The 16,275-nt window shown below is 42.3% G+C and overlaps 2 protein-coding genes across 2 annotated transcripts in view; one reads left to right on the forward strand and one right to left on the reverse strand.

Annotated features, from left to right (window-relative positions):
- The window catches only part of UPF2 (UPF2 regulator of nonsense mediated mRNA decay), a 213,189-nt gene that overhangs the window by 40,715 nt on the left and 156,199 nt on the right, over positions 1–16,275 (reverse strand). The gene's annotated exons all lie outside the window — the stretch shown is intronic.
- Positions 1–16,275, forward strand: part of PROSER2 (proline and serine rich 2) — a 39,336-nt gene that overhangs the window by 4,005 nt on the left and 19,056 nt on the right. Inside the window, exon 2 of the mRNA XM_060121079.1 lies at positions 15,046–15,265. Coding sequence (XP_059977062.1) covers positions 15,128–15,265 — 138 coding nt within the window. The 5' untranslated portion in view covers positions 15,046–15,127. The remainder of the gene's footprint in view (positions 1–15,045; positions 15,266–16,275) is intronic.

Raw genomic sequence — 16,275 nt, forward strand, 5'->3', positions numbered from 1 at the left:
AGGACTTGATTCTCTTTTGTATTAGCTTTTATATCACCAGCATCTTGCATGTAAGTATAGTTATTTTTATAGGACTTGGTTTGTATAGTATGTACCTTCTCCAACCCTCATTCTATTGTTTTGGTTTTGTTTCTTTCTCTTTCTCTTTCCGGCTTCTGCTGCTCCTTCCAGGAGACCAGTTGTCTGACTAGTGCTTTTTTAATATTTAATATTCTACCTATTTTAGTTATTGGTCTGAAGGCCTGGGCTGTTCGTCTCTTCATTCAGCAGTATTTGTAGGCTGTTGGGCCACCTGCCATGTGCTGATCACTGAGTCGTCATTGGAGATATAAACCTACTACTCCTCATACGCTTCTCTTTTGGATGTTTGCAGGTTACATTTTATTTTTTTAAACTAACTGATTCATAGAGCCTGGCATAGGGAAAAAGAGCAGTACTTAACTCTCTCCACCAGAGGTTTCAATACCAAATAGCCGTGTAACCATCGGGTTCACCACTTTACCTTTGTGGACCTCGGTTTCCTGGTCTGTAAAACTGGGGGCAGGACTAAATTACTTCTCAGGCCCTCTCAGACCTTGAAACTGGAGGTTATACATTCATGATTCACCACAGCTCTCCCTTACAAATGAGTGTATGTAAAATAGTTTATTTTGTAAAACTTAAAGGAATTATCTTGTGTGGGGAAAAAGATGCCTGTGCTCTTTTATACTAGACATGTGAGTTTGGTCAGGTGCTGTTTTCTAAAATGGCACATTTGACATTTTCTGTGAAGATTCAGAGGGTCTGAAGAGCTTTCGTGAACATTTAAGTTCCTTCCGTGCTGGGCACAACTGGGAATATAGAGGTCAATGAGTGTGGTCCCCACCTTTGAGAATCTTGTGATCTAGTAACAGACATATAGGTGTCAAGTGGGAGTCTATCTCAGAGGCCCACAGGTCTTCAGGGAGCGGAGGATAGAGGTACCCTTTCTTTCAGGAGGATGTAATGGAACCGGGCCAAGAAGGGCAGGATAGTGGGATGTAAGAATGGTAGAACCGTGGCTTTGCTCATCATGCCGAAAAGTTTAGCCTTGAGTTTGGGGGCATGAACCGCTGACGGGTCACGAGTGGCCTGTGTTCTGCTGTGGACGAGACGTTTGTACACTGAGGCAATAATCTGAGTTGAGCAGAGGGTTGAGGGTTGAGGAAGGAAGGACAGAAAGATGAAGGAGATAAGACAGTACAGACAAGGGGATGGCACTGAAAATGTCCAATGTTGAATAGAAGTTCTGGTGCAGAAAAAGTCCAAAAAAGCATTCTTCTGGAGTGGAAATCTGAAGCCTAAATCCAACTCTTTCTGACCTCAGTTTCCTCATATAACTTGTCCTCCACACGTACTAGAGAACCAATGAATTTGTGGTCTGAGCTCCTGCTGATACAGGCAGCTTCACTTCATCAGTCAGATTGTCTGTAAAGTGTGTGTGAGGTGAACCTGTTGTGTATTTTCCCCCCTATTCATTCCTTTGTGATTTCAGAGGTATCATCTGAGGAAAAGCATTTTAGTATCAATGTGTAATAAAGCCATACTGCAACCAAAATTGCATTTCAAGGAACACTTCGCTTTTTTACAATGTTAATTATCAATTCAGTTCCAAAACTGTTAGGTTAACCACAGAAAACTACCTATATTCAACTATTTTTGACCTACACCAATGGCAGCTTCATACAATTCAATTTACTAACTGCGGGCCAGGGGTCTGACCCTTCCCTTCTCAGCCGCTAGAAGAATGTTGCCGGGAACTTGAAAATTCACATAAAAATACAGTGTGTTAAATACTGTATTTCCTACCGAATTCTCATGTCAGTCTTGTTTTTCTTTTCCAAAGTGGTGAGGAGCCGGACAGCTTCAGTAGCCAAGGGGTCTTTGTCAAATTTTGAGTAATTTGAGTAATTATCAAATTCCACTGTTGATTCATTTAAGGTGCTGAGCTTTCTCTCAGAGAGGCTGATAGGCCCTTGAAATGCTGACATCAGTATCATCTTAACTGTTGGTTAGCGTCATCCAGTTTTTTCAACAAACATTCGGTTGTCCACATTTCTTTTCTTTTTTTTTTTCCAGTTTTTTTTTTTTTTTTTGCGGTACGCGGGCCTCTCACTGTTGTGGCCTCTCCCATTGCGGAGCACAGGCTCCGGACACGCAGGCTCAGCGGCCATGGCTCACGGGCCCAGCCGCTCCGCGGCATGTGGGATCTTCCTGGACCGGGGCACGAACCCGTGTCCCCTGCATTGGCAGGCAGACTCTCAACCACAATTTAACTATATTAAGTTGAAATATAGTTGATTTACAAAGTTGTGTTAGTTTCAGGTGTACAGCAAAGTGATTCATATATATATATATATATATATATATATGTCTTTTTCAGATTCTTTTCCCTTATAGGTTATTATATAATACTGAGTAGAGATCACTGTGCTATACAGCAGGTGCTTGCTGATTATCTGTTTTATACTGGTTGTCCCCATTTCTTTTTTTTTTCTGGCCACGCCCCGCACCTTGTGGGATCTTAGTTCCCTGACCCGCACCCCCTGCATTGGAAGCACGGGGTCTTAACCACTGGACCGCCAGGGAAGTCCCCCATTTCTTTAAAAAGTTCTGAAAGCCCCTTGTCTCTACCCCTCTATTAAAACTGGAGTAGGAGTTTGCACCCAAGGGCCTGGATTTGCAGGGAGGGAGTTGAGTGCTTTGTTCCTGGGTTGCAGGTGTCCAGGAAGAGGAAGGAGAGAGCCTCTGGAGATGCACGGCTGGCAAAGAGATTGGGGAAGACTGGGTTCAAAGTCTGATGCAGTGGACTGACCCAGCAGAAGGTCTTGCGGGAGCTTTGCCCCACTCAGGTTTGGACTCAAATCTGTTCAGCCTGAGATAAGAAATGTAAATCAGATCTTGGCTTCCAGTCTAACCAGGTGTTGTAAATACCAGCGCAGGATGAACATGCTCTCGGTCAGCTTTATTTTTGCTGTGAGGAGGAATGAAAAACTCAGCTAAGAATTTTTTTGAGCTTCTCAGAAGAAAGAAAAAGCATTATAAAACAATAAGGTATAATTGTTATGACAAGTAAGGAGGTCTACATTTTAGCGCCCCGGAGTAGGGCATAGTGCGTGCTCTGGTGACATTTGCTGAATAAATAAAGAGAAAGCACACAAGCTTGTTTAACGAAACAAGAGCAACTTAACCTGGGACTTTTCCTTTGATTTTTTTTTTTAATTTGTTAAACAATCCAGAAATGCAGTATGCATACAGAATGTAAATTTTTTTTAAATGAGCCAAAAATCAAAATTTGAAGTGTCTACCTTTGCAAACATTTCATCAGATGTAACTAGATTTTCCTCCTGTTGATGCTTTTCTGTTTGCTTCTTCCTGGGTTATTACTTTTTGTTATTAGTAACAAAACTCAAATCTGGTCAGGGTTTTTTCGGGTGAGGATTTACGTTGGAAAAATCTGATTTCCGAATCTTCTGTTCAGTGGTAGTACACTGGTGGTAGTACACTGGTGGTGGGAGACGTCTTCCCTTGGGACCTGTTAACCAGCCTACCTGGCTGAGGCCTCTGCTGTGAAAGTGTTTGCTTATGAGTAGGCGAATCAGTTACTTTCATGTGGCATACTGCCTTAAGTAAATTAATTACTGCCTCCTATTAACAGTTGAAAATATTCACAATTGAGAAGATCTGAAACCAACCTTGTTTTTTACATTGTTCAGTAAGAGCTTTTCCAAAAAAAAAAAAAAAAAAAACCTCTAAATGAAAGCATGCTAATTCTTCTGGAGAAGTAAAACTACCAGCCTTTGAAGTGTTTGTCTTTAATACCCTTGAGTGCCAGTTAAGAGTTTAAGGTCCTAAGTTCTTACAGCAGACATTTTCAGAAGTAAGGGAAAAAAACATTCAGAGAAAAAAGCGAAGGAAAAGGAATGCTAAACCATTGACCATGTCAACCGTTTAAAACGCCAGACAAAATTAAGCCTCCGCCCCCAGCTCTCCCAGCAACAACCAGCCTCTACCTGAAAAAGATTTCCCTTTGATGTTCTGTGCTGGGATCCAGTTCTAGTTTGCTAGTTTGCTTAGTGAGTATTTTTTGGAAGCATTCTTTTCTTTCCAAGGCTTTTGTTTTCTGCACATGGAGAAAGAGCCCATACTAAAGAATAGTTACTACTTATTTATTTTACTTCAGCTGTTTATTTGTGTAGAGGCCCATTTTAGAAGTTAATGTTGGTCATGGTTATACCTGTCGATGTACACGTGTGTGCATTCATCCTGATACTTATCACATGTTAATATCAGGAAGCATTACTGGCTTAGTGTGTCTGATGTTATTGGTGCCAAGTTTTTAACAGATCATTATTTGTGTTTAAAGTTACTCCCCTCCTGCTCCACATTTGCCCTTGATTGGAATATAAAGGTTGACTGAGAGTAATTTCTCATAAATTTCAAGGCTTTGGTCTCTGAATATGATAGAAGGATAAAGGACACTTACTGCAACAAGGTTAACATGTCTGAAACGACTCCTACATGTTCAAACTTTTCTTCTACATCAAAGGTCTGTTTTAAGGATACTCTCATGGTTTTAGAGTTTTAAAATATAAATTTTGTGTTCATAGCAGCACTATTTACAATAGGCAAGACATGGAAGCAACCCAAGTGCCCATCAACAGATGACTGGATTAAAAAAACATGGTATATATGCAATGGAATATTACCCAGCCATAAGAAAGAATGAAATACTGCCATTTGACGTAGTGTGGATGGACATAGAGAGTATTTGCTTAGTGAAATAAGACAGAGAAAAACTATATGATACTATATGATATCACTTATACATGGAATCTAAAAAATAATACAAATGCATGTACATACAAAACAGAAACAGACTCACAGAAATAGAAAACAAACATGATTACCAAAGGGGAGAGGGGGGAAGGCAAGGACAAATTAGAGGTATGGGATAAACAGATACAAACTACTACACATAAAATAGGTAAGCAACTAGGATATACTGTATAGCACAGGGAATTATAGCCGTTATATTACAATAACCTATAATGGAATATAATCTGCAAAAAATACTGAATCACTATGCTGTACACCTGAAGCTAACACAATATTGTAAAGCAACTGTATTTCCATACAATTTTTTTAAAATAAATAAAACATAAATTTTGGTTAAGTAACAAATACTAAGTCAATATTTTGGGATGAATATTTTCCAAAATCCTGTGGCTATAGTTTTAAAAAAAGAGAGAGAGAGCTTTGCCTGCAAGTCTAGTCTAACTGAGGAAAAGGAATTACGAGCATAATGAAATCTGATGTGATGAGTTGTATCAGAGGGACAAAGGTGGCATCATGTGGTTAAAAAGTGGTGGAAAGTAAGCAGTACTGGAGGAGCCAGGCGAAGGGCAGCATTCTGAAGGAAGACTAGATGGGGTTTGCCATCGTTCATGAGCCAGGCTTTGAGGATGGAGAGGAGAGGGACGGGGAAGCAGTCCAAACGTGGCTCACACCCGAGCAGAGCATGAAGGAGACCCGGCTGGATAAAAGGGTTCCTATTGTGGCAATAAGTGTGAAGAGACAAGGTTAGGCCAGATTCCAGACACACTTTAAAGCCCTATGTTCTTACAGCTCCTTGGCAGGATTGGTTAGGAAAACAAAAACGGTGCCCACTTTGATAGGCCTGTGGTCCCAAAAGGAATCCAGGATTTCAGAAAGGTTAATTAGGTCTTTGCAATTCACTGGTGAATGTTGCACTGAATCTTTTTTTTTTAAATTATTATTATTTTTAAAATTTTTATTTATTTATTTTTGGCTGCGTTGGGTCTTCGTTGCTGTGCGCGGGCTTTCTCTAGTTGCGGAAGAGGGGGCTACTCTTCATTGCAGTGCGCGGGTTTCTCATTGAGGTGGCTTCTCTCGTTGTGGAGCACGGGCTCTAGGCGCGAGGGCTTCAGTAGTTATGGCATGCGGGCTCAGTAGTTGTGGCTCACGGGCTCTAGAGTGCAGGCTCAGCAGTTGTGGTGCATGGGTTTAGTTGCTCCGCGGCATAAAGGATCTTCCCCGGCCAGGGCTCAAACTCCTGCATTGGCGGCAGGCGGATTCTTAACCACTGCGCCACCAGGGAAGCCCTGTTTTATTTTTAACAAAGTTTTTGAAGGCAGAAAACTTGGAAGAAAATGAACTACAGGACCCCAAACAACTTTTACCTGCCTACCAGGTCAGTTCTTTACATTTGGGTCTAAATGTGCATCTTTGGTACTGAGAGGGATGGGAGGGGCCAGAGACTGTCCTTTATGTGTGAAATGGGAGGTGGGACTGAGAGTTGTGTTGCATTATCAGGTGTGTTGTCATAACTAGAGCACAATCATTTCTATGGAGTTCATCTATAAATTATTTTTAGGGGGAGAAATGAAATGATTAATCTAAGAATTTTATTCAAGCCGTAATTAAGTTGAATAGTAGAAAAGAAAGAATATCAGGACTCCGTTTCCTTTTAACTTATGGATTAGGTTAATAAAACAGTATAAAAGAGTCTTGGCATCGATTACAGCTTCATTTTCTACGTAATTTCTCATTATAAAACTTTTTTTTTTTTTTTTTGGCGGTACGCGGGCTTCTCACTGCTGTGGCCCCTCCCACTGCAGAGCACAGGCTCCGGAAGCACAGGCTCAGCGGCCATGGCTCACGGGCCTAGCCGCTCCATGGCATGTGGACCGGGGCACAAACCCGTGTCCCCTGAATCGGCAGGTGGACTCTCAACCACTGCGCCAGCAGGGAAACCCTAAAACTCATTTTTGTTAATGCACATCACTACCATAAAAACAGGAATGAGCAGAGAACTAGACAGAAAACTATAGAAGCTATAGAAAGCTATAAAAGTAGGACCCCTGTCTTCTTTGTTTGTGTAAATCAGAGCAAAGTACATCAGTACATGTTCAGACAAACAAAGGTTGTCAAGAGCTGCCAGCATTAAGGCCAACAATGGCTATTTTTTGTTTTCTGATTATTTCATCTAAGATTGTGTACATTCCATGAAAAATGGATCTTTCTTTACTTTCGTCCACTGCTTAACCATAGGAAAAGCCCATGAGTGGTAATGAGCTGTGATGACCCAGAAACAGTTCCCACGGGGAAGCTCCTTCATTTTTAATGTCCTTGAAGGTCAAGAAGAACGTATCTTTTTGAAAGCGGCTTGGCCGTTAAATCATCATATTGGGATTTCTCAGGATATAGTCTTCAAGGTAATTTCTGTCCTAAGATTCTTTTTCTAGGTTTGGGAACAAATCTTCCCAACGTTCCTATGAATGGAGAATGAGATGATGAAAGAGTGGGATGTAGGTTTGCACATGGGTCTGGCCCTTGTGGATGGCCCAATATGGGAAGGGGGTGTTTTTAAAAAGCTCATTTCTTCTCCTTTCCCAGCTAAGCTGTGCTTCTGCTGACTGTACCATAGCTGTGGTGGTTCATAGTGGTGTCTAGACAGGAGTCGGGGTCTCTAAGGCTGGATCATAGCCCACAGGGTTCAGAACCCTAAGACCCAACCTTTCTTTTCTTTTGTGAAGCGTTTGCCTTGGCTGTGAGTTGGAGCAGTTCTCTTTCTAAAGTGTAAGGCAGACATGCTAAGCAAAATTAGTTCCACATCACTTGGTTAAGGAGGATCATTTTCCCCTTCGTGTTCAGAACTGCAAAGACAATAATCACCCTTGTGATTTTGTTTAGCATGTCTGCAGGGAATCTAAGTCTCAGAAGACACGATTCCCTTCCCCCCACCAAGTGGGACAAAGCTTAGTAGTTGAATGTAAGGGAACTTATCTATTTGTTCCAGTTTAGATTCTTAGGTAAATTGGATCTGGTCAACCTTTCCCTGGCTAATTTTGAGCTAAATTATGATCCAAGAAAAGTTTAAATTCAGGGTTTCTCCTTCCTAGTTAAGCCAGACCACCTTCAGCGTTTCCCTCCTAAATTGCCCCAGGGTTTCTAGATTATGGGTGTCTCCTCTGCTTCTCTCTTTAAATCCAAACTCATCTGTCCTGTGTCATCTCCTGAGATCTGGACTTTTCACAGTTTCCCAGGTGATAAAATGATCTGATAAATCATTATTATTCAAACCTGCAGGAAATCTTCCTTATTGTTTTTCGGGCAGTAAGAGGTGTGTAAGAAAACAGTGTGGTGGAGCAGACCAGGTGTAGACTATAGTACAGTCGATGTGTGCCCCGCCCCCATCCACCCATCCGCACCACTGGGATGTGTCCCTGGTTATGGATGTAAAATACAGGGCTGTGTGTGCTTTAAATGTATACACATGGATTGTGCTAAGACTCTAATTATAACTTCACTCCATACATTTCAAGATCCATCCACACCATCGTCCAATTGATTGCTTCTGACTGATGAACAGTATTCCATTGTAAAATGTTTACCTTGTTTTTGCTTATTCTTGGAGTTCATCTTTCGTTAAATCTTTTCCCAAGTAATATAATGTATATATGCATCTTTATTTTATGCTATTTTTAATTAATTATGGCTGCATTGGGTCTTCGTTGCTGCACGTGGGCTTTCTCTAGTTACGGTGAGCAGGGGCTACTCTTCGTTGCGGTGCGCGGGCTTCTCATTGCGGCGGCTTCTCTTGCTGCTGAGCACGGGCTTTAGGCACACGGGCTTCAGTAGTTGTGGCATGTGGGCTCAGTAGTTGTGGCTCCCGGGCTGTAGAGCACAGGCTCAGTAGTTGTGGTGCAGGGGCTTAGTTGCTCCGCAGCATGTGGGATCTTCCTGGACCAGGGATCAAACCTGTGTCCCCTGCATTGGCAGGCAGATTCTTAACCACTGCACCACCATGAAAGTACAATTTTATGCTTTTTTTTTTTTTTTTTTTTGCGGTACGTGGGCCTCTCACTGTTGTGGCCTCTTCTGTTGCGGAGCACAGGCTCCGGACAGGCAGGCTTAGCGGCCATGGCTCACGGGCCCAGCCGCTCCGTGGCATGTGGGATCTTCCCGGACCGGGGCATAAACCCGTGTCCCCTGCATCGGCAGGCAGACTCTCAACCACTGCGCCACCAGGGAAGCCCTATGCTATTTTTAATGGTATCTTTTTTAGCTGTTGTTTGTGGCTAGTATATAGAAATTGATTTTTTTTTATATTGGCTTATCCCCAGTGACTTTGTTAAACTCTTACTGATCCTAATAATTTGACAGAATTTTGGAGTTTTCTACAAAGACTGTAATTATATGTGAATAATAACATCTTCCATTTCAATCCCTATTCATTTTTTTTCTTGCCTTATATGTGGGTTATGACTTAATATACAATATAGAATAGAGGATGGGATGGTGGTAATGGGAGTGGTTTTAATATTTTGCCATCAAATATGATGTTTGCTATAATTTTTATGGATATCTTTTATTGGATTTAAAAAGTTCTCTTCATAATTTGTGAAGTTTATTTTTAAATTATGCATAAGATTAAATTCGTCCAATGCTTTTTGTCATCTATTGAAATGACTGTATGACTTTTCTCCTTTAATCAATTAATGTTGTACTGTATGTTGGAAAATCAACGTTATTCCAACCTTGCATTTTTGGGATTAAGTCATCTTGGTCATTATTTGTTTTCTAGATCCAGCTTACTAATAATTTTGTTTAGGACTTTTTGTATCTGTGTTCATGAATGACAGCAGCCTATAATTTTTTCTTCTTTATACATTCTTGGGTTTTGGCATCAAGGTTTTAATAGCCTCAAAATGAGATGAGTTTGTTTCTACTTTTTCTCTTCTCTGCAGAAATTTGTGTAAACTTAGAGTTATTTGTTCCTTGAATATTTCATAAAACTCTCTAGTAAAACTTTCTGGATGTGCTGTTTTCTTTGTTGTAAGATTTTTATATAATGATTTATTTTCTTTAATGATTATATTACTATTCAGATTTTTTCTTTTATTCGTGGTGTTAGTTTTAAGGAGATCTTCTCTTAGGAATTTGTCCATTTCATCTATCTTTTCAAATATACTGGCATAAAATTGTTTATAATACCCCCTTTCAATACCTGTGGCATCTATACTTATGTTTCCCTTTTCATTCTGATATTGTTTGTCTATTTTTTCTTGATTAGTTCTGCCAAAAGTTTGTCAATTTTATTAGCATTTTCAAAACAATAAATTTTGAAATTTAGTTCTCTATTGTATGTTTTTCTATTTATCTAATTTCACATTCTTTTTTTTACCCTGTCTATTCTGTGTTTATTCTTTTGGTTTTTTTTCTAATTTAAACGTTACTTGCTTGGTTCATTAAATTCCAGCCTTGTTTTCTAACACTGTAAGCATTTAAGTGATGTTTTAGCTACATCCCACAGGTTTTGATATGCAGTATTTTTATTATCATGTAGTTCAAATACTTTCTACTTTCTAATAATATTTCTAAGAGTTACTTAGAAATATAAATTCCTAACGACATGGATTCTTCTCATTATCTTTAGGTCACTGATTTCTAATTTAATTGCTTTGTAGTAAAATAATGTGTTTTCTGATACCACCAGTCTTCTGAAATTTGCTGAGACTTGATTTCTGGCCCAGGATGCCATCAGTTTCCATAAGTATTCTATGTGAACATGAAAAAATATGTATTAAGAAGTTGCTTCGGGCTTCCCTGGTGGCGCAGTGGTTGAGAGTCCGCCTGCCGATGCAGGGGACACGGGTTCATGCCGCGATCCGGGAAGATCCCACATGCCGCAGAGCGGCTGGGCCCGTGAGCCATGGCCGCTGAGCCTGCGCGTCCGGAGCCTGTGCTCCACAACAGGAAAGGCCACAACAGTGAGAGGCCCGCGTACCGCAAAAAAAAAAAAAAAAGAAAAAGAAGTTGCTTCACTTAGTATGTTGTAAATGTCGCTTAGATCAAACTTGTTAATTGTGTTGTTTAAATGTTTATTCCCAGTCTGCTGGATTTATCTATTGTTAAGAGTGGTGTGCAGAAATCTCCCACTATAATGGTGGGTTTATTAACTCATGTTATTTATATTTGAAGTACATGCAGGTAAATCGAAATTTTTATCATTTTGAAGTACTCCTCTTTGTTTCTAGTAATTCACTTTTCCCTTCTTTTCCTTTGTCTGATTTTACTGTAATGATTCCAGCTACTTCCTATCCATCCATTTCTCCCTCCCCACAGGCAGCCTTTGTTGGAATTTTTCTCGTGTATCCTTCCAGAAAGATTCTAGGCACATCAAAGCATAAACAGAGATATTTTTCATTTTTTTCCCTATACACATGGAAGTATACGAGACTCTGTTCTGTCCTTTAGCTCTTTCCACACTCTAAAATGTGTCCTGGAGAACACTGAGCAGCCTCCTCCTTCTTTTAAATCACTTGTCCTGATTGCTTTTAGGTTCTCCCCCTGGTGCTGTCACCCTCCCAACTGTTGCCAGAGTCATCTTTCTAACCTATAAATGTGATGCTGCCTCTCTCCAGGGCTCCCCATCACCTGTGGGTGAAGTTCAAGATTCAAGTCCCTCTTCGCTTGGGTCCACTTCTCTGTGTGCCTCTATTTGCACTTTCTCCCTTTTCCAGCTCATTCTGTGTTGTGCTTTAGCTCATTTCAGGGCTTCACCCCAGCCACTCACGACTTTTCAAATAGGCCATGTGTTGCTTACACTCCTTCTGTGTTTGGAATGCCCAGCATGGTTTGTTTAAACCTGAAATCTCAAACATCTCTTATTGCTGGCCTTTCTGAAAGTCTCTGAGCCCTCCTGGGGAGTATGGGCACCTTCCCCCTGCTCCCATGTGCCCTGTCTTGGCTCTGGACACGGTGATGCATCCGTCCTCCATTAGAGTTGGCGCCATGTGGCAGAATTACTTGTGGAACTTGATAAAAATGCACATGCTCAGCTGTTACCCCCACAGGTGTATTCAGTAGATCTGGTTCTGACCCGTTGCTGGATTAACTTCCCCTGGGGAGGAGATGCCTCTTACCCATCAGTCTTTCTCTAGTACCTGGAATCTGCCCCATATGAAGTAGGAGAACAGTAAACATCAGAAGAACATGCTAAGACTAGAAAGGAATATAGGGTACCAAGTGAAGCAAGGATTGATTGATAGGATGAACTTTGATTCTGCAGCCTGTGGGGAGTGGGTTGAAGGTGATTGCTTTTAGGAGAGTGGTGACATCACAGTGGTGTTTCAAGATTAATCCAGCAGGAGAATACAGCAAAAGGATGGCCAAAATGGAAAAAGCAAGAACAGTCAGACGATGTGGTAAAAATGGTCCTGAACTCGGGAGGGGGACCAGAAAGGAAGTGGATCCAACTGACATTGGGCAGGAAAAATCAACAGGGCTGGGCAGCTGGTTGGTTGTGAGTGGCAGGGACAGGGAGGTGTCAAAGATGTCCCCAAAGCTGTTTGTGTGACGAGGCTGAAAGCCCCTGTGCCTCAGGATGGGTCTTTGACAAGATGACTCATCTCTGGGGTTTGGTGAATAGTGGAAGGACCTAGCTCCTTGGGCTGCTCTGCAGACCTGACTGTGGCCATCTGGAACTTTGATGGAGTGGGGTGATAGTGGGAGGAGAGCTGGATGCCTTCCATCCAGGCCATTCTAGGTCTTTCTGGAATGTACAGGGGAGGATGAAGAGGAGGAGCTTCCTTCCTCTCTGGCTCCAGTGCACTCACTCTGGAGGTTCACTTGCCCCACTAGCTCCACCAGTTCCACGAGCACCATCAACTTGGATGGCTGCTGCGCCCTGACCGGCCATGCTTGGCAGACAGAGATTTACCAAGACTGTAGATCACTTGTGACCTTTAACCTTACCAGAAAAGGCTGTTACTAGTAAATACCGAGCAACAAACACAGGAAGCCCAAGAGAATAAACAGAAACACGCACACGCGGCTCTAGTTTCCCTTTGTGGTGCTAGCTTGTGGCGCCCCCGCAGTGAGCCTGCTCTGCGCCCTCTGGGAGAAGTCGGTTTCTTCATCTATGGAGCCCTCTTAGTCTGACCCTGGCCTCCCTTTTCTAAAGTGCACTGTTAGCAAACACAGAAAGTGAGCCCTTGTTTGGGAAAGGAGACTAGATACTGTGAGGTGGTCATGACCTCACAGACTCACGGCTCTGGCCGCTCTGTCAGACGGATCTGCTCCTGCTTCTTTATCTCACGCTCTCCCCTTTCCAGTGCAGACCTTGCCCCCCGCTCAGAAATCCACGCCCCATAGTGGCTCACCCATGGAATTCTATATTTTTGGCTCCTGGGGAACTAGGACCAGGGAGCCCCTCGTTCTCAATTCCTTAAGAGATGAAAGAAGACTGACAGCTCGAGCCTGTGAAGGATATTGAACCAAGGTTTCCACTTTCTCCCCAACAGACTCTGCCTTCTGGAGAATTCTGATTAGCTTCCTCATCTTCTTTCAAGGGAATAATTTGTAGAAGTCTAAACACTACAGTTTTACAGCATCAGAATAGCTTTTAAAACGCTAGTAGCACAGGAGAAAGGCGTGCTCTCGGATGGTATAGTCAGTTACCACCCTCCGCCCCACGGAGGGTCCCATGTGCTGTCTCATTGCACAGATCCGGAGCCAAGTTCCAGGTCCTGCCCCACCGAGCACACGGTCCCCCAGGTCCCTCATTGGAGGTGAATCAGTACCTCGCTTCCCGTCTTTCCTCTGTTGTCAGGGGAAGATTCACTGCCCGCCCCCGCCCCCACCAGATGGCACCTATGGTGGTTTTAGCTCACGTGCCCCTCGGGATTCTTTAGGGGCTCGTAAGGCCACCTGGTGGTGCTTTCAGTGTAGGGAGGGGTGAGCATCTATTTCCTCACTTGCTGTAACATCAGGTCATATGTAATGGACAGGAGGCATATTCCCTTATTCCCTACTAGCCTTCTTTAGTCTTCTGGAAGGTTTTGTTGAACTCAGTTGTCTGTTGTTCAGGGGCTGAGCTGAATTTCCTGCTGGAACAGTCAGAGGACTGTATGAGACTAGGGCTCGGGGGGGACAGTTTCAGTGTCCTTGTTCCTGAAAGTGGGAACATGAACTTCCCAATGGTATTAACTGATGGGACCTTAGCATTTTATGTAGAAACTGCAGTAGTATCACGGCCTCCAAAGAGTCTGGAATTTCGGAGATGTCAACCAAACTTCCATTAGTAATTTGTTAGCTCTTGTCACTTTACCTCAACTCTGAACTGTAACGAGGCTGGAAAAGGAACCATGATGCTGTGGTGTCTGAGGCAGAAAAGAATAGAATTTATAAGCAGTACAGGGAAAGCCTGAGTCTGAGTGTGACGGAGCGTGAAAGTACAGACGCGAAGAGCAGAGGACGGCGCCAGAACATTATTTCATCAAATTTTCAGCACGAAAGAAATTTTTAGTACACCCATCTTTCCTTAAAAATAATTCTTACTGCTACTCAACCATAAAAAAGAATGAAATAATGTCATTTGCAGCAACATGGATGGACCTAGAAATGATCATACAGTCAGACAAAGACAAATATCATATGATATCACCTATATGTGGAATCTAATATATAAACTTATCTACGAAACAGAAATAGACTCACAGACGTAGAGAACAGACTTGTGGTTGCCAAGGAGGAGAAGGGTGGGGGAGGGATGGACTGGGAGCTTGGGGTTAGCAGATGGCAACTATTATATATAGGAGGGATAAACAAGGTCCTACTGTACAGCACGGGGAAATATTGATATATTCAATATCCTGTGATAGACCATAATGGAAATGAATATAAAATGAAATATATATGTATGTATAACTGAATCACTTTGCTTGTACAGCAGAACTTAACACAACATTGTAAATCAACTCTACTTCAGTAAAAAAATAAAAATAATTCTTACGTCTTCATAATGGAGAAGGAGATAAAGGAGAAATGGAAATGAGCATCACCAAACAAGTTGACTTCGGGGGTCCTGATCACCTTAGTCCTAACGGTCGAGGCTGTGGACCAGCCAACTGTATCTCGTGACGCCTGTTCGTCCTGGGGGAATGAGGCCTTCGCTGTCTGAGCTCACTAACCCTTGTCACCTTGTGCTTACTCCTCCAGAGGTGACCCACTACTTGGGCATGGGACACCGGCCCCTTCCCCACTTCCTGTGATTGAGCCAGCGGCCGGGGTTACTGTGGGGATGCCTGTCCATCACCAGAAGTCAGACTCTTGGGAGATGGACCCTGACTTGTTGCCCGGCTGCAGGCTCAGTGGCCTGAGCAGAGGGGGCAGTCTGGAGAGTCGGGCCAGCAGCTCTCGTTCCAGAAGTCTCACTCGGGTGAGTCCCTGTTTCTCCGGTGCTCTGTGTGCTTGAATGTTGGCTGATTTCGCCCCCCTATCAGGAGTATCTTACAACATCCTTTTGGGGTAACTAGCTTGACGTCTTGGAATACTCGCTCTCTGAAGCGGCATTTCAGTGTGAATCGTATTGAGTTTTGCACAAAATCCAGAGCCGTGATAACTTGGCTGCTAAGACCCAGAGCACGCCGTGCCTGAAGGTGGCCACCAGCCCAGGCCAGGGCACCTGCCTTTCAGGTCCAATGACTGGAAGAAGGGAAACACCTCACAGGATAACATCAAATTCACTTTAAAACAGATGTTTAAGTCCTTTGCAAATATAAATGCTTTCCTATCCCTTTCTTTCGGCATCCAGACCTTTACGTAAGTGTCAACAAGCTTTGGGAACTTTCACAAAAAGTCTGTAAAGTTAAGAGAAGATCTTTTGGCCCTCCCCACCCCTCAGGGTATTCACCTTTCAGGATGGAGACCTTCATATTCATAGAGGGAAGGACAGGAGAGAATCCACCTTGGATCTCAATAAAAATGGTCCATTGTTCATCTCAGCCCATCTTCAATGGGAGCACAAATTTTCTAAAGATACACCAATCCGTAAAATTAACCCCAGCTATGCTGAACATAAGAAAGAAGTGTACAGAGGGCAGTTAATAGTAACAATAGAATTTTATAGGCTCCTACTTGCATATTTTCTTTTTTTCAATCGCCATGGTAAGTATGTAACAAATATTATTTGATTCGCCAAAGGAAAAATATATTACAAATTACTCTCTGAATATCTGAGAATCTATAAATCCTTAAGAATAGAGAATTTGGGACTAATTTTTTAATTTAAAAACTGTATTTAAAGAATATGTTAAAAGAATAGGTAGAAAGACATACAGATTAATACTCCAGTCATTAGTGGAGTCTGTTCTCCAAAGCACAGTTAGGAAGCAGCTCTGCTCTGATGTAGAGGGTATTTCTAAAACATGGTGTGGATAACTTAGGAAC

Source organism: Lagenorhynchus albirostris, chromosome 1 (assembly GCF_949774975.1).
Source record: "Lagenorhynchus albirostris chromosome 1, mLagAlb1.1, whole genome shotgun sequence".
NCBI classification, from domain to species: domain Eukaryota; kingdom Metazoa; phylum Chordata; class Mammalia; order Artiodactyla; family Delphinidae; genus Lagenorhynchus; species Lagenorhynchus albirostris.